The 23,437-nt window shown below is 36.5% G+C and overlaps 3 protein-coding genes across 3 annotated transcripts in view; all 3 read right to left on the reverse strand.

Annotated features, from left to right (window-relative positions):
* The window catches only part of LOC100631477 (protein broad-minded-like), an 11,560-nt gene extending 8,576 nt beyond the window's left edge, over nucleotides 1-2,984 (reverse strand). The window contains exons 1-7 of the mRNA XM_019993584.1: nucleotides 2,822-2,984; nucleotides 1,889-2,038; nucleotides 1,444-1,501; nucleotides 752-955; nucleotides 659-701; nucleotides 527-609; nucleotides 14-190 (exon numbers count right to left, since the gene is read on the reverse strand). Of these exons, the coding sequence (XP_019849143.1) occupies nucleotides 14-190; nucleotides 527-609; nucleotides 659-701; nucleotides 752-955; nucleotides 1,444-1,501; nucleotides 1,889-2,038; nucleotides 2,822-2,964 (858 nt within the window). The 5' untranslated portion in view covers nucleotides 2,965-2,984. The remainder of the gene's footprint in view (nucleotides 1-13; nucleotides 191-526; nucleotides 610-658; nucleotides 702-751; nucleotides 956-1,443; nucleotides 1,502-1,888; nucleotides 2,039-2,821) is intronic.
* A 193-nt stretch (nucleotides 2,985-3,177) lies between these two features.
* On the reverse strand, nucleotides 3,178-12,357 carry LOC105316872 (colorectal mutant cancer protein-like). Its single transcript, XM_019993633.1, has 14 exons — nucleotides 11,844-12,357; nucleotides 11,094-11,358; nucleotides 8,597-8,818; nucleotides 8,181-8,300; nucleotides 7,749-7,877; nucleotides 7,519-7,603; nucleotides 7,320-7,423; nucleotides 6,918-7,145; nucleotides 6,609-6,725; nucleotides 6,069-6,297; nucleotides 5,172-5,794; nucleotides 4,769-4,936; nucleotides 4,046-4,168; nucleotides 3,178-3,722 (listed from the first exon to the last, which is right to left on the reverse strand). The coding sequence occupies exons 1-14, from the start codon at nucleotides 11,921-11,923 to the stop codon at nucleotides 3,561-3,563; spliced, it is 2,655 nt and encodes an 884-aa protein (XP_019849192.1). The 5' UTR covers nucleotides 11,924-12,357; the 3' UTR covers nucleotides 3,178-3,560.
* Nucleotides 12,358-13,557: 1,200 nt separating this feature from the next.
* On the reverse strand, nucleotides 13,558-20,518 carry LOC109580456 (phosphatidylinositol 4-phosphate 5-kinase type-1 alpha-like). Its single transcript, XM_019993634.1, has 14 exons — nucleotides 20,373-20,518; nucleotides 20,231-20,281; nucleotides 19,914-19,991; nucleotides 19,817-19,867; nucleotides 19,671-19,750; nucleotides 19,380-19,497; nucleotides 19,038-19,190; nucleotides 18,787-18,846; nucleotides 18,154-18,330; nucleotides 17,355-17,489; nucleotides 16,304-16,527; nucleotides 14,933-15,065; nucleotides 14,455-14,539; nucleotides 13,558-14,201 (listed from the first exon to the last, which is right to left on the reverse strand). Exons 2-14 carry the CDS (start codon nucleotides 20,249-20,251, stop codon nucleotides 13,660-13,662), a joined length of 1,857 nt encoding a protein of 618 aa, XP_019849193.1. The 5' UTR covers nucleotides 20,252-20,281; nucleotides 20,373-20,518; the 3' UTR covers nucleotides 13,558-13,659.
* Nucleotides 20,519-23,437: the final 2,919 nt, after the last annotated feature.

Genomic DNA, 23,437 nt, shown 5'->3' on the forward strand with positions numbered 1-23,437 from the left:
CGTATACACTTACTCTCTGTAGCAATTTTGTATTGGTCTCAGTCGAGGGGTCCAGACCAGTTTCAATATTGGCCTTTCCAGGACCCCTGAAATATGTAACGAGGCCACAGAGCAATATCCTGTATACCTCCCTTGCTTTGTATGAGGTAGTGGAATCAAACATGCGAGACAACAGCTTAAGAGATGAATCCTGAGAGAGAGAGAGAGGGAGAAAGGATAACAACATGTGAATGGCAGATAGAGTATTGCTATATTAGTATACTATAGGCACATGAAATTATCACTTTATCAGAAATACATGTATAAGTACATGTACATGTTAACTCTTGGAAGACCATGACCATGTAGTACAGTACATGACATGTTACAAGTAGCTAAAATGAGATACTCCAGACCTGCTATATTGTACATGAATAATGAAACAGACATGTACACATACATGTACATGTAAATGTACATGTAGCAGAATATATAAACAGAGAAGACACGTCAGGTAATGTATCTATAACATGCTGGATGTACTTACAGCAAGCGAGTTACAGTCAGACATTATACAATCCTCAAGAGACGAAGATAATGAAGACCACGTGTCACACTGAGGCAAATCCCCTATAAACAACAACAACAACAACAATAATAATAATAATATTCAAATTACCAGGTGGGAACTGGTGGAGTTGTTGAAGAGCTCCTAAACGAACCTAAAAGATTAACAATATTAAAAGCCCTCTCCCCTTCTCTCTTTCTTTACTTCGTTGGTTCTATTAGGTTTCAATTGGTCAGTGATATCTATCAAATGATCATGAGGTATGAAGAACAGACCAGTCTCCTTTAGTGAGGAGAGTTCTGAAGTGTCGCTGTCATCCAGTGGGTAGTACTGGGTTCTTGAGGAACCACCTGATAATGAGGTGGCGTTAGATGATAAGTCATTGGAATCAGGAATATCTGAATGTAACTATACATGTATGTATAACGAATGGAGGGGGAGGGAGGAAGAGAATTAAGAACAATTATTATCAATATTGTGACTTTCTAAAAATAGGTTAGTTTTCTGAAAAATACCCAAGGCTATAGTCTATAGTTTTTCCAAAAAATGGCTCCAAAATCACCCCAAATTTTTATTACATTTTCTGATACATATTGATGTCCTTATGCTGTGTAGAAAGTTTGAGCTGATTCTGACTTCAATTTTTCGAGTTACAGCCATTTTAAGAAAACGGCAAAATTCTGAAAAATACCCAAGGCTATAGCCCATGGTTTTTTCCAAAAAATGGCTCCGAAATCACCCCAAATTTTTATTACATTTTCTGATACATATTGATGTACTTATGCTGCGTAGAAAGTTTGAGCTGATTCTGACAATAAATTTTTGAGTTACGGCCATTATAAATTAACTGCCAATTTACATAATTATAATTATAGTCAGTGTATTAATAATCTCACCAGTAGATCAACAGAATCTTTAACTTCACAGACTGTACTCTGACATAATTCAGTATACCTTTAACAATAAAAAGTATAAAACTTATTATTATACAATAAATTAGCTTATAATAATATATTGCAACACTTTCATAAACTTGTACATGTACGTGTACATTTAAATGCTACACAATGTACATGTACATGTATAAGCATGCATCAGGGTTCTGCCTAGAAAAAAATTAGAGGTAGTTGGAGACTAATATTGTTCCTTTTAAATTCATGTACACCATACTAGTAGACTACAATATCATGCTTTATGTATGGCTATTAGTATTAATTGGATGGTTGGTCTAAGTGATGAACTGGTTGGTTCATTTGTTGAGGTGGTTGTCCCGACCACCCCCGACCACCATAGGCAGAACTATGATACATGTGTTAATTCATACACTGTACATGTACTCACTCAGGAGATGTCAGTATATCGTCAGTAATGAGAGCTACTATATCGTGTTCTTCTCCGTGTGATAGTCCGCCATGTTTCTTTAGTCTTTCATCGATCAGTGGATCAACGACTGACTCAATCTGACCATGAACATACTTTACTAGATCATAGCTGAATAAACAGGAAAAAATGATAAAATTCATAAAAAATCCAATTTTGATCGGAATCAGCTCAAAATTGCTACATATACACAACACAAGCACATGTATCCATATCAAAAAATGTAATACAAATGGCTAATTTTTTTCCTAGTCATTTTTGATAAAATTTGGCCCATGACCCTGTACTATAGACCACCCTAGGCGAGAATCGAATGCGTAGGAAGATTATTAGAAATTTTTACGGTTGTAAGGCGTGGTTTAGGATGAAATAAATTTCCGCCGCCATTTTGGTTGGCAACTTTCAATGGAGAACAAACGGGCCGATATAAAAACAAACCTGTATTAAGAATTCTGGAGCAAATTTGACCAAATCCTTGACAGGAGAAGCTTATAGGCAGCTGTTCTTTCTTATAACAAGCGCTTTTTAGCTATTGATAGAGCTACAGCAGGTAAGTGAGGCATTTTCTTCGTGCCTCCATTGACTTCCATAATAAACTTGCCAACCAAAATGGCGGCCAATTATGATGTGTGGGCAGATACCGTATATAAAATTAATGAAATTCATAACTTTTCCAATTCACGCCTAGGGTGGTCTATAGTACAGGGACTTTGGCCTGATTTTTGAGTAACTTTAAAAATTCAAAAAAAATCCATCTTTTATCTGAATCAGTTCAAACTTGCTACACAACATAAAACAAACCACTATACTGAGCTTCAGTGGCAAAAATTCCCTAAATTAAAATATACTCACACCAAAAAAATTTGCAAGTAGCCCTAGGCTTTTTAAAACTACCTGTGGAAATTTTCATCAGTGGTTTCAAGGTTAGCCACAGCATCCTCGAGTGAGAGGACTTTGCTCTGAGAGCCGCTGGGAGGAGAAGTGACTGAAGAAATAAGCTGACGGACTGCTTTCTGCAGATCAACACCAGTCGCCATGTTTGTTTTCGTCCCGCCTTTAGCATACATTCCTGGGAAAATCTAATGCGCATGCGCAGTGTAAAAATTAACCTTTTTAGTGTTTGTAATTTTTGCTATTATGAATGACAAAAACAATGTATTTATTTATTATAATTACAGTAATAATAATAATGATAATAATAAAGAAGAGAATAGTTTGATTAGTCCATTACAGCCTGCTGTATGCAACTATAAAATATGACAACAATGATAACAGCAACAATAATAATAATAATAACAATAATAATAATAATAACAGTATTATGATTAAAATTACAAGTAAAAGAGTAATAAAACTGTTTAAAATATTTGTCATAAATAAATATAGTAACAATGTATTAATATTATAATAAATCACACATTCTACTTTACAATTACAAATAATAATTAATTACTTTAACTAATAATATAAATGATACAACTACAGTAACTAAATGTAAAACTACAAATTAAGAGAGATTAAATAACTAATTAATGATTATTATTATTATTATGAATAAGGCTTTAATTAATAAAAAAGTAATTATTATTATTTATTTATTATAATATTTATCATCTCTCTCTCTCTCCTTTTATCATGTGCTTTGGTGCAGTCTGTTAGTGAGGGTCAGGATTTCTTGTTTCAGCTGTCTCTTTTCAAACTGCTGTCTCTTCTTAGCTCTCTCAAAAGCCTCTACCAAAGCTCTGTTGGCGCTAAGAAGCTCCTTCACAAACTCAACTAACTGATCACTAATCTCCTGCAACAGAAATAAGAACAACAATATTAATACAATAATCTCACTTTTATTAGCAATAATAAAAACAGAAAATGGCATACAATTTATAAACTTGAGGATATAGTTCCACAAAATGTGAGACATAGATGTACTAACAATACAATGTTATATGTATAGTGACCAGTGTGTGTGTGTCTGGAGGTGAGTATCAGTAATGTAATACCTGAGTCCCTTGATATCTGCCCTCAGCTTCACCTCAAGCAGATATCTCAGTCCTCAGGTATTACATTACTGATACACACATTGGCCTACTGTGCATACATTGTACATGCATAGCTACTAACTTGTGATTCTTGTATGTGTTTCTGTAAGAAGTGATAGAGTTCCTCCGAGTGTAGCAAGGCTCTCTCTAGAGCTTGCTGTGCTTCACTTGTATTATCAGGAATATTGGAAATATCAGCTTGAGACTGAAGAGAGAGGGAGGGAGAGAGGAAAAGAGAGAGGGAAAGAGAGAGAAAAAGAGAGAGAGAAAAGGAAAGAAGAGGATAGCAAAGAGAAAAGAGAGAGGAGAGAAGGAGGGAGAGTGTGAAATGAATGACATTAAAAATCAATAAAAATCACTCAAAGCAATAAAGAGAGAGACAGGATTCTGGCATTGGATCCCCACCTACAGACTGGACTACATGCCCATTTACTGCTACACATACTAGAGCCAATCAAACCATAATATACTTCCCTTGTTATGTCTGTCTGTAACAATGTCTCTTTGGGAAACCAATCATGTGAAAAAGCATAATATGCCAGCAGTAGCTAACAACATCACACAAGATTACAACCTCAAGACCATTCAACCTCTCATTCCAATTACATACTCACCAAACCACTAGTCATGCAATACTTGTAGTAAAGCCCTCAGACAAGAGAGAGCCTCAGGCTAAAATGTGCCTTTATACATGTACATGTACTGAAAATGTATCTACATGTACATGTATGAGTCTCTTTGTCTCTCTCTCCCCCCCTCTCTCTCTCTCCCCCACTCCCCCCCTCTCTCTCTCTCTCTCCCTTACTTTATAAAGCTTTAGTTTATCTCTGATTCTTCTCCTCTTATCCTTCTCTGTCTTATACAACTGCTGTAGCTCAGCGTTCCTTCTCTCCAGCATGTTGTTCTGGAGCTGGACTCGACTCACTTGCAGCTCCATACTTCTCTTGCTCTGCTCCATCATGTATATCTGAGACTAGAGAGAGAGAGGGAGAGAGAGAGAGAGAGAGAGGGAGAGAGAGAGAGAGAGAGAGGGAGAGGGAGAGAGAGAGAGAGAGGGAGGGAGAGAGAGAGGGGGGAGAAAAAAGAAAGTTATAATAATGTTAATAACTAATAACGTTTATACATTCCCATTACACTTATAATACATATAAAGTGAAAAATGGAGAGTGACGGGTTTAAGAGAGAAAGGGAGAGAGAGCTACACTTACCCTAAGCTCAGCCTTTTCCTCCCTTATCTTACAAAGCTCCTCAGTATCAACATAATCCTCAATATCAGCCACTGCCTGCTCCATTTTATTCTTATCAAATAAACTATCCTTCACTATATTAGGATCCTTCACACTCATCAGCTCCCTCAGCCCATCAATCTCCACCAGGGTACCAGTGAGCTGACTAGCATAAGACACAAGTCCTTGATAATAAATCTTTAACTGGTCGATCTCGTTACTGTTAAGCTCCGCCTCTCCAATTGAACTCACTCCGGAGCTAAGTCCACTAGTGGTCGCGGTATATTGTGACATTGATAGGTTCCAGCCTGATAGGAGCCCGTCCGATGGTTGCGTGGGTATGTGTGACTGAAGTTCCTTGTTGCTCTCTAAATCCGATAAAAGATACCGAGCTCTTAGGAGCACATGCTTTCCAAGGTCGTTCCTGTCGGCGGAATAATTGCTTTCTGGGAAGGAAGGGAAGGTCGGAGAAGTAGATGAGGTCGGAGATAACTTCATTTCGTAGAGGAGCTCGTGGACCTCACAAGCCTGCTTACATAGTTTAGTGATGTGTCTTAGGCAGCAGTTGTTGCCTTCGACTTGAGCCAACTTGCAAAACATGTACTCTAAAAAAAGTAAAATATAAAAATAAAGAATGTTCATGTAAGTATAAAAGTAATACACTCACAAACAAACATAATGTACAGTTGGTAATACATGTAGTTTTACAAGATAAAATTTTCAATTTAAAACACATTTTGTAATTTTCAATCTTTCACTGCAAATCGTCCTCTTTAGCAAGAATAAAAATATATTAAACTTGCAAAGTTTGAATGCTAGCAAATATTTCCAATATTGTAGTTACTATAAATAGAATGTTACTATAAATAGAGCAGCTACCTGACTCGTGCTTCACAGTATCAAATGAGGTGCTCAGTCTACGATGTTCGGCTTCCAAGTGCTTCACTTTGGAACGTAACTGCTCGTTCTCAACGAGGCCTTCTTGAGAGGAGGCGGAGAAGGAGAGAGAGTAGGAGAAGAGACAAGAGATAAGCTCTTGAATGCTGTGGCAGTTCTGTAAAGCATAGACTAGCTGCTGCTGCTGCTCGGGGGAAAATGATTCAGGAAGCTAAAAGAAAAATAAAATAATAAATATAAATATAAAATTTAGAAGTACATGCAGCAGTTTTGTAGAAACATTGGGCCCACACTACCTGTCCTTAATACATGTACAGTGTAGCCTCTTTATTAAGGACACCATTGGGCCCACACTACCTGTCCTTAATACATGTACAGTGTAGCCTCTTTATTAAGGACACCATTGAGCCCACACTACCTGTCCTTAATACAGAGGTGTCCTCATTTCAGAGGTGCTTTTGTATAGGTTTGTACCAATTGGAACACTATATACTCATTTCTTATCATTGTACAAATCCTTACCACACTAGTTGTGACATCTTCATTAAGTATACTGACAATGTTTGAGACACCATCAACAGAGCTGGGAAGGTAACCTGATGATGCATATATATCTGAAGCCTCTGACGGAGCAGATATCTAGTAAGAAAAATAAAATAAAATATAGTATTCATAAATTATAAAAGAGAGAGAGAGAGAGAGAGAGAGAGAGAGAGAGAGAGAGAGAGAGAGAGAGAAAGAGAGAGAGAGAGAGAGAGAGAGAGAGAGAGAGAGAGAGAGAGAGATGTTGTACATTAAATATGAGAGGTAGCTAAAGAATTAAAGTCTTACCAAAGACTTTGCTTTCTTAGTTCCAGACTGCACTTCCCTCTCCTGCTGTCTCTCCGGGTCACAGTCAGTGCTTGATATCTTATGAAGTGGTTGAGTTCCTTTGGCTCCTCCTTTTATAGCCACGCCCTCTCCGCTCTTGTGAAGCAAAGGGTCACCTTTTATAAGCTGACAGTGTAGCTTCTGATTCTCATCTTTGAGGGTCCACTTCTCTCTCTCTGTTTCTCTTAGCTATTGAAGAGTATAATGAATCAGTTGAAATTTATATTGAATTTAAAACTGGAAGATCTTGAAAGGCTATTGGTACATGTACATGTGGTTAAAAACTATTAGTAACATACGCATGTACTTCATCATTTATTTTTTACTGCATTGCTTTCTTTTCTCTCTCTCTCTCTCCCCCACCTGTTCTTTCAGTTGCTCTGTCTCTTGTTTAAGTGATGAGTAAAGTCTTTGAAGTCGCTCCATATCAAGCTCATCTTTAACTCGCCTTCCATCATCATGGTAACCTAAAAATTATAATTTCATTAAATTAAATTAAACATCAATTCCTCTACAATTCTCCATTATCTACTGTACATGTACAACAGAAGATGTGTTGTACCTTTAGCATGTCCTCTACTGCTGGTATCTGAATCTCCTTCATCTTGTGGTAGTCTCTTAGCTGATCTCTCCTTCTCTCTCAAAGCCTAATAAGAATTAAAAAAGAAGTGACATAAAAAAGACAAATAAATAAGGAATGATTTATTTACTTGTACATGTGTACATGTATTTATATGTTCATGCAAGTATATACAGTACATGTACATTACAGAGTTGATAGTGCATCACTACCTTTTGGTATGCTTCTAGTTTGTCACGATAGCTTCTTGTTAATTTCTCAATTTGAGCCTGAAGCTTCAATCTATCTCTTTCAGAAGCTGCCAAATATCCTTCATACTCTTTAGCCTGTTTCTGCCAATGCTAATGGAGAGAAATAGAAAGAAAGAAGGAGAGGGAGAGAGGGGGAGAGGGGGGGAGAGAGAGAAAGAGAAAGAGGGGGGAGAAAAAAAGAGGAAGAGAGAGGGAAATAGAGGAAGACCATATCATATGAACGTACTACACTACAACGTACATGTACATGAACGTGTACAGATGTAGTAAACAAAGAACCACAGAGACTTTGTGTAGTAAAGAACAGAGAAAGAAAGAGACTGGACTGGTATTCATGTACAGTACATGTACGTGTAAGTGGTATTATAGGTACTACATGAAAGTGAGGCTAACCTTTTGGTAGTATTGCTGGAGTTCCTTGCTAGTTTTATCAGAAAGGGTCTGGAGGTGTTCTATTTCAGCTTTAGAGTGTTTTAGTTTATCCTTTAGAGTAAGAACTTGTCTCTGGTACGACTACAAACAAAAAGAAATAAAGAATATTATTAATAATGATTGATGTACAGTAGTATCAAGACCATCATTCTGACACTCATAACACAAATAGTATTCCTTGGAATCAGCTAAAACTTTCTACACAGCATAAAAACATGTATATGTATCAGAAAATGTAATAAAAATTGGGGGTGATTTTGGAGCCATTTTTCAGAATATTCATCATCATTGATGGTATAACCAGCTATGCAATGTAGAGAAACCACATTATGATTTTAAATTATCTATAAAAATTCTTATCATAAAATTCTTCTTACTTTACAGTTCCTGCAATGCCGTCCCTTCGTATAATCATTATCAGAGTCAGTTTGATACCACGAGGGGTCACTAGGCATCCTAACCTCTCCATTACTAGGAGGTAGTCCTGAAGGACTGGCCCTAGAGCTGGTCTGGTGGTGATGATGATGTTCAGTCGTTACCCAGTGCATGTCACGTGGGATGGGGTCATGTGAATCTTGGTCAGGCGGTGAGACTGGAATCTAGCAAAGAAAGAACTTGTAATGATATTTGGGTCATGAATCAGCTGCTTTGTCTCTACATAATGCACTCATAACCTAAACAACATTACTGAGCATCTGACTTCATTATTAATACCAGTGTCTAGTTGAGGTGAGGTAATAATAGAAAGAGAGAGAGAGGGGGAGGCTGGAGGAGTATGAAATACCTTCTCTAAGAAGCAATTTCATTATTGCATGAGCAGTTAATTTGTATGTACATGCAACTACACGTACATATACACGTACATGTACATGTACATGTACATGTACATGTATATGTACATGTACATGTACATATGAGTGTGTATTATAATTCTTTTTGCAATACGTTACTAAGGCAGGCTGTTAATTACTGCCCAGCATTCATTACAGGTAAACAATTGGCAACAGTCCATGCAAACAATAATCACATTATTAATGATTTATTGTGAGAGAAATATGCTCAATGTAGCTGCTATTCATGCCATTACCTCTCTCTTTGTCTCTCTCTCCTTCTTTCCCTCCCCCCTCCCTCCTCCTCTCTCTTTCTCAGAATTCCACAATCATGTCATACAATAACTATAAGTGTATTTGGTTCACCTCCTACTCCTCCTTCCTACGTCTGCATAGCTTTTCACTTTAATCTGTGTACTCCCTCTCTCTCTCCCTCTCTCTCTCCCTCTCTCTCTCCCTCTCTCTCCCTCCCTCTCTCCCTCTCCCCCTCTCTCTCTTTATCTCTCCCTCTCTCCCTTTCTTTCCCCTACCTTTCTCACAATATCTCCTCCTTCTTACTCTCTCTCTCTCTCCTTCTCCCCTACTGAGACCCACTAGGGTGACATAATATTAACTTAAACCAGAGACAGTGGTCTATGGCACGAAGACACAAGACATACCAAGCCCACACCTCTCAACAATAACATATCCCACATCTCTAATTGAAGAAGGAATTAATCCTCTGGGCAAAGATTAGCATAATGTTAATAATAACAACCAAACATGCTCTCATACATAAGCCATGATGTCTCAACGAGTGTACATACACTGTACATGTATATACACTGTAGGAAAGGAGGACTGAGATATATGCTTGAGGGCATATGTTAATGAGCTCAGGTGTTACATTGAGTAAGATTAACTATAATACATTCACATACATGTACATGTACATGTATATTTATAACAATTATGATCAAAATACTAATCAATAATACAGTCAATATATTTACTCATGTACAATTAAAAGAAGAATGGTAATAATTAAACCAGGTACTGTGAGGTACATGTACATGTACATGTATATTTATACATGTACTTTTGCAGTGAGAGATGTACATGTACCACGCAGGCAATGGGTATACTATGATTATAATAAAGTACAAGCTCCCATACAATAAACATGAATAATTTATACCACACACACACTCACACACACACACAAATAATTCTTTACATGTACATGTACATGAGAATGATAAAGCATACATGCATTACTTTGACGTCAAATGAATAAAAAATAAAAATAACATTAAAAACAACATTTTTGTCCTAATATTAAAGTAACAGACACACACATAAGGACACAGCTGCTATCTCCATGTCCATACCTTACTGTACATATATAGGGATGTATTATACTCCATAGGATCAATGCAATGTGTGTGTGTGTGTGTGTTTTCTTGTAGGAGTCAACTTGATACACGCATGCTTTGAATATTTCTATTAGTGAAACGATTAATCGCTACATGCAGCCATCGAATGCCTACGTGTCTCAATAGCAACACAATCAATTAGATAACACCACACTACAATATACTAATAATATACTAATAATATACTAATAACATACTAATAATATACTAATAACATACTACATGCATTTGTAAATACATTATTTATATGCACATGCCTGCTGATGTATTAGGTATTAGGAGTATTATTACAAGTACAGGTTCAGGTGGCTGGCTCATTGTATGGATGAATGAGCACTCACTAATGCTACACCCTAAGGCTTGATTTATCAATAATAATGAGAGCAATAATAATACTAATAATAATAATAATAATAATAATAATAATAATATAATAATAATAATAATAAGAATAATAATAATAATAATATTATAATAATAATAATAAGAATAATAATAATAATAATATAAGTACATTGTTCTACGACATGTTTTTACTCTTATAACGACACTAATTAACTTATAATAATAATACGAATGTTTATGAACAATCATCGATAATTCATTTAGAACGATCATAATCAACTTACATCTCCTCCTCTGAAAGGGTCTTCAGAAGAGTATTCAGGCGTATAGCTCTCTTCCAAATATGGTCGATAGATGGGAGAGTAAGTGTGTTGGATCGGATGTATGGTGGTGTGGGCAGAGGGACCATTGCTTTCTCTATAAGCATAGTCTCGGATGTATCGCATAATCTCGGAATAGGGAATCCTCTGGGATGCATCTATTTTGATGCAGTCTTTGCAGTCTCGGAGATTGAGACGATACTCTATACACAAGTACTGGAGATCAGAGCTAAAGAGAGAGAGAGGGAGAGGGAGAGGGAGAGGGGGGAGGGAAGGTGAAAGGGAGAGAGAGAGGGGGGGAGGGAAGGTGAAAGGGAGAGAGAGAGGGGGGAAAAGAGGAGAGAGTTTGAAGGTTAATGATACAGATATGACGTGAATTTGACAGATCAGACGTTTCACACTTTGCTATTATAATAGACTAGTATGTATAATCAGGAACTGTGATAATAATTACTAGTAATTATTATTAGTGGATTTTTATCCACACAACAGCTGGTAGAAGGCACTAGATTTATCATAAAAATTACACATTCAAAGTAAATATATACTGTACATGTACATAAACATTAGCTGGTTTGCATTTTACAGAAAAAAATACTTTCAATATTACAATGCACAAAAAAACAACAAATTAATTACTATCATTGCCATGGATACATGTACATGTACACGTACAGTACATGTATACATGCATCGAAATCAAAATTAACTTACACGTCAATCGTCCGTGATCTGTGATCATACGTGTTACAGGATTGGAAGAAATCAAAAAGGTTGCTGTTGTATCTCTCCATCTTTAGATAAACAGAGCAAAAGAGGCACTACTCTTTGTTAAAAAGAGAAGAGAGAGAGAGGAGAGGGAGTGAAAATGGTAGAACTACAGCAGATTCTCTCCAAAAGGTGTTGTTGGTACAGTAGTTTCGTATATACACACAAGACAGAGGCGGCGGGAGAGTTTAATGGGCGCTTCAATGACGAATGGAGGATTAAAATAAAAGACACAGGGGTAGTCTAACAGGGCGGACGGGAGGAGAAGAAAAGAAAGGCCCCCTCCGGCCGATTCCACTCAGCTCAGTGAAGAGCAATGGCGCGAGTTATTGTAAGTATGGAGTAGTAGGCAGTCTTTGTAGTAGGAGCAGTGACTGTAGGAAGGTCGAGGGAGTAAATAGTAAAATAAAGAGTAAGCATTTGCTGTAGAGTGAGACGTAGGAGTGTTATAGAAATCTACTCTCACTCCTACACAGTGTGTGTATGATATGCAATTGCAATAGCAGTGAGCCACACCTATTGTGAAACCACACACCATTTATTTCATTAAAATTATTAATAAAAGCCACGCCTTCTATTAATTCCGTAGAGCACAATCTTTTGTTATTTTCTGGTTCTGTGCTGTTAGATTTAAAGCACTTTTAATTGTCAAAAAAATCATTTTAAAAGCAAAAATAATGTTTATATATAATAGTATAATATTATTGAAAATTATTCCTTGAAATTCTTTAAAATCTATTTTTATAATGTAACAACCTAGCAATGAAAACATGATGTTCAGGTGATACATAATACCAGTGCTTCTTAATGTAGTGAGTTCACTAGCAAATAAATGCACATATCCTCTTAATGTTACTATTAAAGAGAACATTGCTACTGATCCACTGGAATAATATATGACACTGTTTGATGTAAAATGGAGAATTCTCTCCCAGCCATTTTTGAATAAATTTGACCAAAGTCACTGTACTATAGTATAGTACAAGGACTTTTGCCCAATTTGGGAACAAGTTTTAAAAAAAATTATAAAAAATCCAATTTTGATCACAATCAGTTGAAACTTTCTACAATCTACGCAACATGAGAACATGTAACTTGATGTATTAGAAAAAATTATAAAAATGGCAAATTTTCTCCTTTCAAATTTGATGGAATTTGGCCAAAGATGTGTACTAATATACAGGGGGACTTTGGCCCAATTTTTGAGCAAATTTAAAAATTCATAAAAATCCAAATTTGATCAGAATTGGTTCAAACTTTCTACAGATCATAAGTAGATGTATTATGCTTTAAAATGTAATAAAAATGGAGAATTCTCTTCTGGTCTTTTTGACAAAATTTTGTCAAAATTGATAAGAAAAAATTCTCCATTTTTATTACAATTTCTAATACATATACATGTATTTATGCTGTGTAAAAAGTTTGAACTGATTGCGATCAAAACTGGATTTTTTAATTTTTAAGTTGCTCAAGAATCAGGCCAAAATCCCTGTACTGCATGGTCCCTGACAAAATTTGGGCTCAATGGCTCGTTGGCAACGTATATATATACAAATTCATTTTTAGCATGATATCACATTATTATTAAAATATAAATCTCATGACAATAATAATAATAATAATAATAATAATAACAATGATACGACATGGGCGACAATAAAACAAGGATGCATGACACAGAAATGTTAAAACATTGACACAATAAATTAAGAAAAGAGGCTGGGGGGATACACACACCAACTCTGTATCCCGCCCACACCTCCTAATCACTAGAAGAGTCTTGACGGCCACTCCCTCCTTCCCCTCCCCCTCTATCGCTCCCGCCGCCATCTTTAGAATAGGTTCCATCAACAATAATGGATGCACTACTGCTGATAAGAGGTAGAGGAGAATCGTCTAATTCGTTAATTGGAGTACTGGTATTGATTCTGATCCCAGTGCTACCTTTCCTCGATGGCGAGGAGGATGAGCGATCATCTATAACGACTTGGACCTCATTTAGTTCAATCGATGTATCGTGAGGCTCTAATTGAGGGGTGTGGTGAGGGGTGTGGTCTTTCGAGCCTGAACCACTGCTTCTCTTTAAAGATGTGTCAGATTTGGTGGCCGTTATATCGTCGTGAGGGACAACGTGAGGAGAGCGGGGCGGACTGCTTGGGCGTGGCGGGGAAGTACTTTTTTGTTTGCTCGATTGGCGCTGGAGCTGATGACGAGAAGTACCGCCTGACGATGGATGGACTGAGGTCTGTCTCCTGGGACCTTTAGAGGGAGCTATCGTTGAATTACGCCTTGGTCTTATTTTAACTAAGGGGGGGGGGAGAGAGAGAGAGAGAGAGAGAGAGAGAGGGGGGGGGAGGGGGGGAGAAAGAGAGAGATGAAGATACATGTTTATAAATATAAGTACATCATTTAACATTATTGTCATAATTGAGTAGCAGCTTTGAATGCATGGACAATTGAATGCATGCACGTGTACATGCACATTCAATTGTATTTCTCCCACTAGTCTGACAGACCGGTCACACCTGTCCTGTCTATTATTTATTCCATCCCATACCTCTGTCTTTCTTGAATACAACGTCGTTCAGAAATGTGAGAAATCTTTGAGCGTAAAATGACGGATTGTGAACAGACACAGTGTCCTATGAAAGATAATAGATACAAATGAATAAAATGATAGATACACTAGTCCTTTAGTAAGTTTAACACAAAGTAGGGGATCATTAAAAATGCTAAAATAGCACACACAAGTACAAATAAAAGTTGCTCTCCCTCTCTCTCTCCCTCCCTCTCTCCTTCCCTCCCTCCCTCCCTCTCTCCTTCCATCCCTCCCTCTCTCCTTCCCTCCCTCCCTCTCTCCTTCCATCCCTCCCTCTCTCCTTCCCTCCCTCCCTCTCTCCTTCCCTCCCTCCCTCTCTCCTTCCATCCCTCCCTCTCTCCTTCCCTCCCTCCCTCTCTCCTTCCCTCCCTCCCTCTCTCCTTCCATCCCTCCCTCTCTCCTTCCCTCCCTCCCTCCCTCTCTCCCTCCCTCTCACCCCATCAGTAATTATTGATTTAAATCCATGCTCCAATCTCTTCTTTAGTCTATAGCTTTGAAGGATATCAATGACCCCAAGATACAACAGCAACCTGTCACCACCTTTAGTACGAGCTTGGATATACCCCTCCCTATAATAATGTAATTAATAATAATAAATAACAAGTAATTAATTAATTAATTACATGTGAATAATAATTAGTAGTAATAAAAAACTACATGTACATAATAATCATGATGAACATTAATTAGAATTATAGCAATGAAAATAAATGTACTATATAGTATACTATACATATCTGACAAAGTGACAATGTACATGCATGTACATCTATATACATGTACATCTATATTATCATCATGTGTATAAAAAAAAAAAATACATGTAAATATGATTGCATTGTTATGTGGAGACATCATTAAGTGGATTGTTATTACGGTACAGGGTGTGTATGACACCTCATTATAAAGGAATGCAATTATAATGAATGATGGGGATTGAGATTATACTGGATTATAGCCCATAGCCCATCCACATGGACATAACTTGGAAATTATTTGTTGGAATCAGCTCAAACTTGCTACACAACATAAGGACATTAATATGTATCAGAAAATGTAATAAAAATTTGGGGTGATTTCGGATCCATTTTTTGAAAAAAACCATGGGCTATAGCCTTGGGTAGTTTTCAGATTTTAGCATATTTCTTAAAATGGCCGTAACTTGAAAAATTGAAGTCGGAATCAGCTCAAACTTTCTACATAGCATAAGGACATCAATATGTATTAGAAAATGTAATAAAAATTTGGGGTGATTCCGGAGCCATTTTTTGAAAAAACCATGGGCTATAGCCTTGGGTATTTTTCAGGATTTTTGCATTTTCTTAAAATGGCCGTAACTTGAAAAATTGAAGTCGGAATCAACTCAAACTTTCTACACAGCATAAGGACATCAATATGTATTAGAAAATGTAATAAAAATTTGGGGTGATTCCGGAGCCATTTTTTGAAAAAACCATGGGCTATAGCCTTGGGTATTTTTCAGGATTTTTGCATTTTCTTAAAATGGCCGTAACTTGAAAAATTGAAGTCGGAATCAACTCAAACTTTCTACACAGCATAAGGACATCAATATGTATTAGAAAATGTAATAAAAATTTGGGGTGATTCCGGAGCCATTTTTTGAAAAAACCATGGGCTATAGCCTTGGTTAATTTTCAGAATTTTTACATTTTTTAAAAATGGCCATAACTTGAAAAATTGAAGTCAGAATCAGCTCAAACTTTCTACACAGCATAAGGACATCAATATATATCAGAAAATGTATTTTATTATATTTTCCAAAAGGTAGTCCCTCCCTCTTATGTACGGGTATCCAGGTGTGGGGAAATCCTGTAGGTCAGTATCACTGGCTAAGGTCTCCGGGTTAAATATACTGAAATTCTTTCTAGCTTCAATCCTTGATTGAAGGAATGTTCTGGATCTTTCTCTCTCGTCTGTCTCTCCTCCTCCTCCTCCTGTCATGTCTCCATCAGCAGCTCCTGCTTGTTCCCCCACTGTCTCTGTTGTAGGAGTGGGAGGCGGCTCACCTGCCTAATAAGGAAACAGACACACCCACTAATTAATAATTTAATTAAAAATTAATACAAAATGAAATCAATTAAAATTACATATATATCGGTTCAATCCAGTAGCAATGTAATCTTATTTTACTTTTACTTTTAATATTATGTATATTATCATAATAATATTATGATTTCATTGTTATCTTTCTATATCTATGTACACTGTATTTGGAAAAATAATTCACTACTTGATGTACATGTACATGTACACATGTAGAGACAGACAGTCAATATTATTATTATTGTTTATTTTATCAATAATAATAACTAATGATACAAGTACAAGTATACATGTACATGTAAATGTAAACAAAGACATACAAACATTTACACATGTATCTGTATTATTACTATCTTTATTATTATTTACAGAACAGGTCACTAATAAACTTTATAAAAAGGAAATGTACATGTACATATACATGTACATGTATGAATTCACTACTCTCATGTACCCTCACTATATGTACATGTACATGTACAGTTGTATCTCATACCCACTGGTATATACAGACTAGCCTCTATATAATGAACACTTGAGGACAAGAAAGTGTCTCTGTTATACAGAGGTGTCCTTTATGTGGAGGTTATTTTATACAGTAAGGAATGTAATTGGTACACTAGGTGCTGTCCGTTAAATGGAGGTGTACGCTATAGAGACTACATTTACAAGTAGTCACATTCATTTCATGCATTAATTAACATACATGTACATGTACACAATAAGCATGTGCTTATTGTTACAATTATTGTCCTAATTATTATTTTTATTTTATTATAGTCTCCTCCACTTACTCTAACGGCCTCATCCACATTGTACACTCCCAGTAACAAGCTGTAGTCCATTATACCAAAAGACTCTAGTACCTGACAATCACGAACTAATGTTGAATTTAGAATGTCGTATTTGTCAGGAGGCAACCACAGACCCTGGAGAAAGAATTAAGTAGAACATTTAAAGTGTGTATTTTAAAAGTAATGACAATTAAACCTCTTTATTAAGGACACACACTACATTACCTGTCCTTAATACATGTACAGTGTAGCCTCTTTATTAAGGACACCATTGGACCCACACTACCTGTCCTTAATACATGTACAGTGTAGCCTCTTTATTAAGGACACCATTGGGCCCACACTACCTGTCCTTAATACATGTACAGTGTAGCCTCTTTATTAAGGACACCATTGGGCCCACACTACCTGTCCTTAATACATGTACAGTGTAGCCTCTTTATTAAGGACACCATTGGGCCCACACTACCTGTCCTTAATACATGTACAGTGTAGCCTCTTTATTAAGGACACCATTGGGCCCACACTACCTGTCCTTAATACATGTACAGTGTAGCCTCTTTATTAAGGACACCATTGGGCCCACACTACCTGTCCTTAATACATGTACAGTGTAGCCTCTTTATTAAGGACACCATTGGGCCCACACTACCTGTCCTTAATACAGAGGTGTCCTCATTTCAGAGGTTATAAAAGTGTCCTCATTATAAAGGTGTCTTTATTATAAAGGTTATACTGACACTACATGTACATGCCTTTATTATACTGTGCATGTAATGAATAGCTAATATTATCTTACTTCTGGCAATTGTGTATTAAAATCAAGATCTTTAAAGGTTGGGCTCTTCTTTTCTAATTCGGCTGGAGATGCTCTTCTCTTGTAAGTTGATCCTTTGAGATCAAACTTCCAGTGATAATGGAGGGAAGAAGGTAAGAGATTATTCATTACAACTATCCTAATCTTCACACCACCACACTAGAGGGGAGAGAGAGGGAGGGAGGGAGGGAGGGAGAGGGAGAGGGAGAGGGAGAGAGGGAGGGAGAGAGGGAGGGAGGGAGAGAGAGAGAGAGAGGGAGGGAGAGAGGGAGAGAGAGAGGGAGAGAGAGAGAGGAGAGGAGAATATACAATTAAAGAAGAGATAAAGGAGATAAAAGGATTAATGAAAGTGGATGTAGACAGGAAAAGAGACAGAGTGAGTGGGTGTAAGTACACAAACATGAGCCAAATGAAGTTATTAGTACATTCAGTGCACAATGTGGCAACAGACTAAAGTTTGTACTATATTATATACTAGAAATAATAATAACAATAACAACAACAGCAGCAATAAAAATAATAAATAAATGATCCATGTGCTATAAATTTATAGGGTAATGGAGATGTACGTGTACATGTACATGTTGAAGTAATAATAATGCAGTTCTTATATACTTTATATTGATAGAGACCAAAGAACTTGGGTAGCAGCGTTCTCTTGTTTTGTGTCAGATTCTAAATAAAAATAAACAAATAATCATAGCTGTAATTCTGTTTGTGAATATTTTCCCTGCATCTACAATACATGTATCATGCTTTATTTTGGATTATTTCTTCAATAATAAAACTAATATTAATGTCAACAACCATACATGCATAATAAGAATAATAATAATCATAATAATAATAATAATAATAATATTTACTAGATAGTATCCTGGTAGCAGTTTCTGTAAGAAAACAGCTTCTTTCTTTTGAACTGTTTTAATGATAAACTCGTCGTCAGCTGAAAGGTAGAACAGTGACCCGCTAGCACCAGGATTGGATAACTCTCTCAATGACTGATGACACAAGGCAAGCTATAGGAGAGGAAGAGAGAAGGAGAGAGGGGGAGGGAGAAGAGAGAGGGGGAGAGAAGGAGAGAAGAGAAAGATAAGATAAAGAAGGTGCAAGTGGTACAGTAAATAGACATTGTAAGTGACAGTAAACAAAGCTACAATTATTTAATTTGACATTTGTTTGTTTGTTTGTGTGTTCATTGCCTTTACCAGGTAATCTTCAGCTTTTATTTGAAAAGCTTCTCTGAAGAACCTGAAGGCCACCGGAGAATAGGTTGTGAACGTGAAGTCCTTATACTTGTGAGCCTGTGTAATGGCACTACCACCACTGGAGGGAGGGAGGGAGAGATATAGAGGCAAAAAGAAATTAGATGTGATCTCTCTCTCTCTCTCCCTCAGAAAAAAGAGAAAGAAAAGGCAATAGATGGTAAGTAAAAGTATTAGTAATAAAAAAGACAACAATACATAATAATAATGAACTCTTTCTCTCTCTATACTCACCTAGGGAAATCCACAGTTTCAATAACATTGAAATCAGTCATTAGTATATCACGTCTAGGCTTTGGCTCCAAACCACCAATCTAATATAATAATAATAATAATAATAATAATAAATGAATAAATAAATAATAGTCACACCCACTTACTGAGTGTTGTAGTCCTAACTGTAATGAAGCCATCAAAGTGCTAGAGGGTGTCTGTGGGTGGAAGGGTTAATGTTTATGTTGTGGTAGGGCAACGAACCTTTTTGTATGTCACTTCTCCTTGTTCATCCACTCTTAAGTGACCTATTTTATGTTTCTGGGACTTCTGTGTTGTGTGCTGGAATAAAGGGAGGGAGGGAGGGAGGGAGAGAGAGAGGAAGAGAGAGAGGGAGATAGAGAGAGAGAGAGGTGTGTGTGACAGGGAGGGAGGAGAAAAAAAGAAAGAGGAAGGGAAGAAAGAGAGAAATGAAACCAATTACATGTAACATGCTTGTAGATTATCTACATGTAACTGCACGTTGAACATGTAAATGTACATTATTTACATTCACATGTACATCAAGGACACACTCTTACTTCATGTTGAGGTGTTGCCATAGTAACAGGAGGAGATGGAGAGGACCGAGACTGAAAGAGAATAGAAGCGAAACACAAAAATAAAAAAATAACAAAATGAGAATAATAGGAATAGTGAAAACAATGCGATGCGTGGACTCACCAGGCAAGCAAGTATCAGTAATAATGTGCTCCTTTTCTCTCGCTCTCTCCCTTCGCCTCCTCCTCTTTCTCTCTCTTTCTCTTTTCAAGAAAACTTCAACTGCCAGCGGATTTTGCTTCTCCTGCTGCCCTGGGTTTTCTAATTAAAAGGATATAAAAGAAATATTATAATACTTAACCACACCCATAATGAATAATAAATTAAATGTAGTTACAGTAAACCATAGATGTTATAGGTTACGTAGTCTCTAAGATCTATGAGTAAACTAACTGTTAAAAATAAGTATTTTTCTTATTGCATATTCTAATTACATTGGCCTAAGACTATGCATTATAGCCACGATAAAAAATTTCATCAGTAGAATTTTGGCAGTCTAGATTAATTTGGCGCTAATTGCTGCTTGTAACTAAATTTTGTCAATTAATAAATAATTTCATGTTGCTTGCTAAATTTTTAGATACAAATCATACAATTTTTAAGCTGCTGATATACCATTTTTCATAAAAGTGTAGTCTATACTAAACTAGATAAAATTGAAAATGAATTATCATAGTCAGGTGTTATCAAAACACTGTAGTCACAAACACACACACAATTTGCTGCATAGTCATCTTTCAAAATGGTTTTAGTTTTGCCTTTTGTCTTCTTGTTGAGTGTCAGTGAAGTTATTAGTCAATGTCCACCTTCCTCAGGTAAGACACTGGATGTGTATAATGACAACTGTATAGGTTTTATAGGTATTTACCTTTTGCGTGATGGAATCTGTTATACTAATGGATCATATTTTTGGGATTATAATGTCAATGAAGTTACTGAGAATATATCATGTGTGTTACCTGGTACTAGTCTAACTACTGGTCAGTGGGTTAGAGTTGCTGATCCTGATGATCCTGTTGACTGTAACAGTAATAGTGACAGTGATCCTTTTCGTTGTACTAATGTCACTTCACCTAATGCTACTATCAATCTTTATCTTGCTCAGGGACTACCAGCAGCTCAAGAAGGCTGGTACAAGTGTTGTCTACCCACTGATTGTTCAGATCCTAACACTAACATCATCTTTGCTAATATATTCAGTAAGAGGAGACTATAATCACTTACTGATGTCATAATTTTCATTTGTAGGATTTGCAGAGATAGAGTCATTTACTGTTGCTGATCTTCCTTCTGATATGACAGTATATCCTCAGGAATACAAACTGAATTGTACTAAAATTGGATACTATCGCTATGATGGTATTAGTATGAGCATTGGTAGTACTGCACTGGCTAGTTACACTAATTGTAATGATCAAATTAGTAATTGTCCTGGTACTGTGTTAGTTAGTTTTAGCAACACAGTAAGATATACTGTTACTGTCACATGGGATGGAATGACTGTCAGTAGTGGATCAATGAGTCAATCAACCACTGGAGATCAAATGTATCAGTGTGTAGTGGAAGTTACTGATCAACCAACTAGAACACGTGATGTAATTGTAAAAGGTAATGTTTATGAATGCTAATAATTCTTGATACCAATAATATTAGTACCAGCAACTGCTCCCTCTTCTCTTACTGAGGTCAACAAGACAACTACCACTATCACTGTCAATTGGACTGCACTTGATTCATCTGATGCTGATGGATATGTAGTCAATGTCACTAGTGACACAGACACTGTGCAGACAGTACAGGTGGAGGGAAGTAGTAATAATACAATCACACTGAATGGACTGAGAGAAGGAACAACTCATAGCATCACAGTCAGAGCCTATCAACAATTACTGGGACCTGCTAGTACAATCAGTGTACAGACCTTACCAGGTATTGCTACTGCACCTTTTAATATACTATTAACATTGTTGATGTATTTCTAGTTATTAATTCAATCAATTGGACACTAGTCTCATCCATTACACAACTCAATAACACTCAATATCATATTGATTGTCTCACAACTACTGATATAAATCCTTCAACTGATGTTTACTGGTTAGTGAATGGAGTGATGAAGAGTAACTCAATGTATACACCAATTGATGTCCTGACATACAACAACACACTACTGGTATATCCTGATCCACTGGGAGTGTCAGTTAATGTTACCTGTATAGCAATGATTGGAGGAGTACACTACAGTCAATCTGTGATATTACATGGTATGATTATACTTTAATCAATAGTAGATACCTTTGTCTCTTTTCTAGCTCCTAGTAGTCCTCCAAAGAATGTGAGAGGGTTTATATTTAATGCTACTAGTATCAAAGTGAACTGGACCAATTCATCAGAGACTAATGGATATGTGATTGAGTATACTACTGGAGGTGTAACCAGGAATGTAGTATCTACCAACCTTGAAATTGTACTAACAGATCTCTCACCAATGAGTACCTATACCATCAGTGTGTACTCATATACAGATCTTCCTTCAGTTAATAGTACAGTAACAGTGTTAAGATTTGATGGTGAGTTATTATGATTGAGAAAGTGTAATTGATATCTGTTGTAGTTCCTAGTCCAGTAACTAGTCTCTCAGTATCTAATGTCTCAACCACTGGTATTACAGTGAACTGGACTATTCCCAGTAATGACAACTATGTAACATACTACACCATCTCCTATACTCCATCTTGTCCCCAGTTATCATCAGTGAATGAGACAGTCTCTGTTGGTCCTCATCAGTCCACTACAACATACAGTTATACATTAATAGGTCTGTACAGTGGTATGAACTATACCATCACAGTGAGAGCTGGTAATGTACTAGGAGGATCTGTTTCTGTTTTAACTAATGAAAATACATCATCAATGGGTATGATCATTAATTATTTTGCATTTATTATATTTGTGTACAGCTCCTATTGGTGTTCCTGATTATTTGTTTTTATCACAACCTATTAATAATCTCACTTGGAATGAGGTTAATTGTTCTAAACGTAATGGTCTAATCACAGGCTATACAGTGATTATCAGTAACAGTAGTATCATATACAACCTCACCAGTACTGAGAGATATATCATATTGAATGATCTAGTATTTGGTACTGGGTATAACATCAGTGTAGCTGCTGTCAATTCTGTTG

The sequence above is a fragment of the Amphimedon queenslandica genome, unplaced genomic scaffold (assembly GCF_000090795.2).
Source record: "Amphimedon queenslandica unplaced genomic scaffold, v1.1 AMPQUscaffold_13491, whole genome shotgun sequence".
NCBI lineage: Eukaryota > Metazoa > Porifera > Demospongiae > Haplosclerida > Niphatidae > Amphimedon > Amphimedon queenslandica.

What these genes read in the sequence shown, in the direction of transcription:
- LOC105316872 (XM_019993633.1), bottom strand. Translation starts at nt 11,923, where the DNA reads ATGGAGAGATACAACAGCAACCTTTTTGATTTCTTCCAATCCTGTAAC. An exon ending in AGATCACGGACGATTGACGT is followed by an intron (nt 11,359 to 11,843) that starts GTAAGTTAATTT and finishes CTCTCTCTTTAG; the next exon opens with CTCTGATCTCCAGTACTTGT. An exon ending in ATAAACTAAAGCTTTATAAA is followed by an intron (nt 4,169 to 4,768) that starts GTAAGGGAGAGA and finishes CTCTCTCTTCAG; the next exon opens with TCTCAAGCTGATATTTCCAA.
- LOC109580456 (XM_019993634.1), bottom strand. Translation starts at nt 20,251, where the DNA reads ATGGCAACACCTCAACATGAA. An exon ending in AGTTAGGACTACAACACTCA is followed by an intron (nt 19,751 to 19,816) that starts GTAAGTGGGTGT and finishes TTATTATATTAG; the next exon opens with ATTGGTGGTTTGGAGCCAAA. An exon ending in AATCAATAATTACTGATGGG is followed by an intron (nt 14,540 to 14,932) that starts GTGAGAGGGAGG and finishes TATCTTTCATAG; the next exon opens with GACACTGTGTCTGTTCACAA.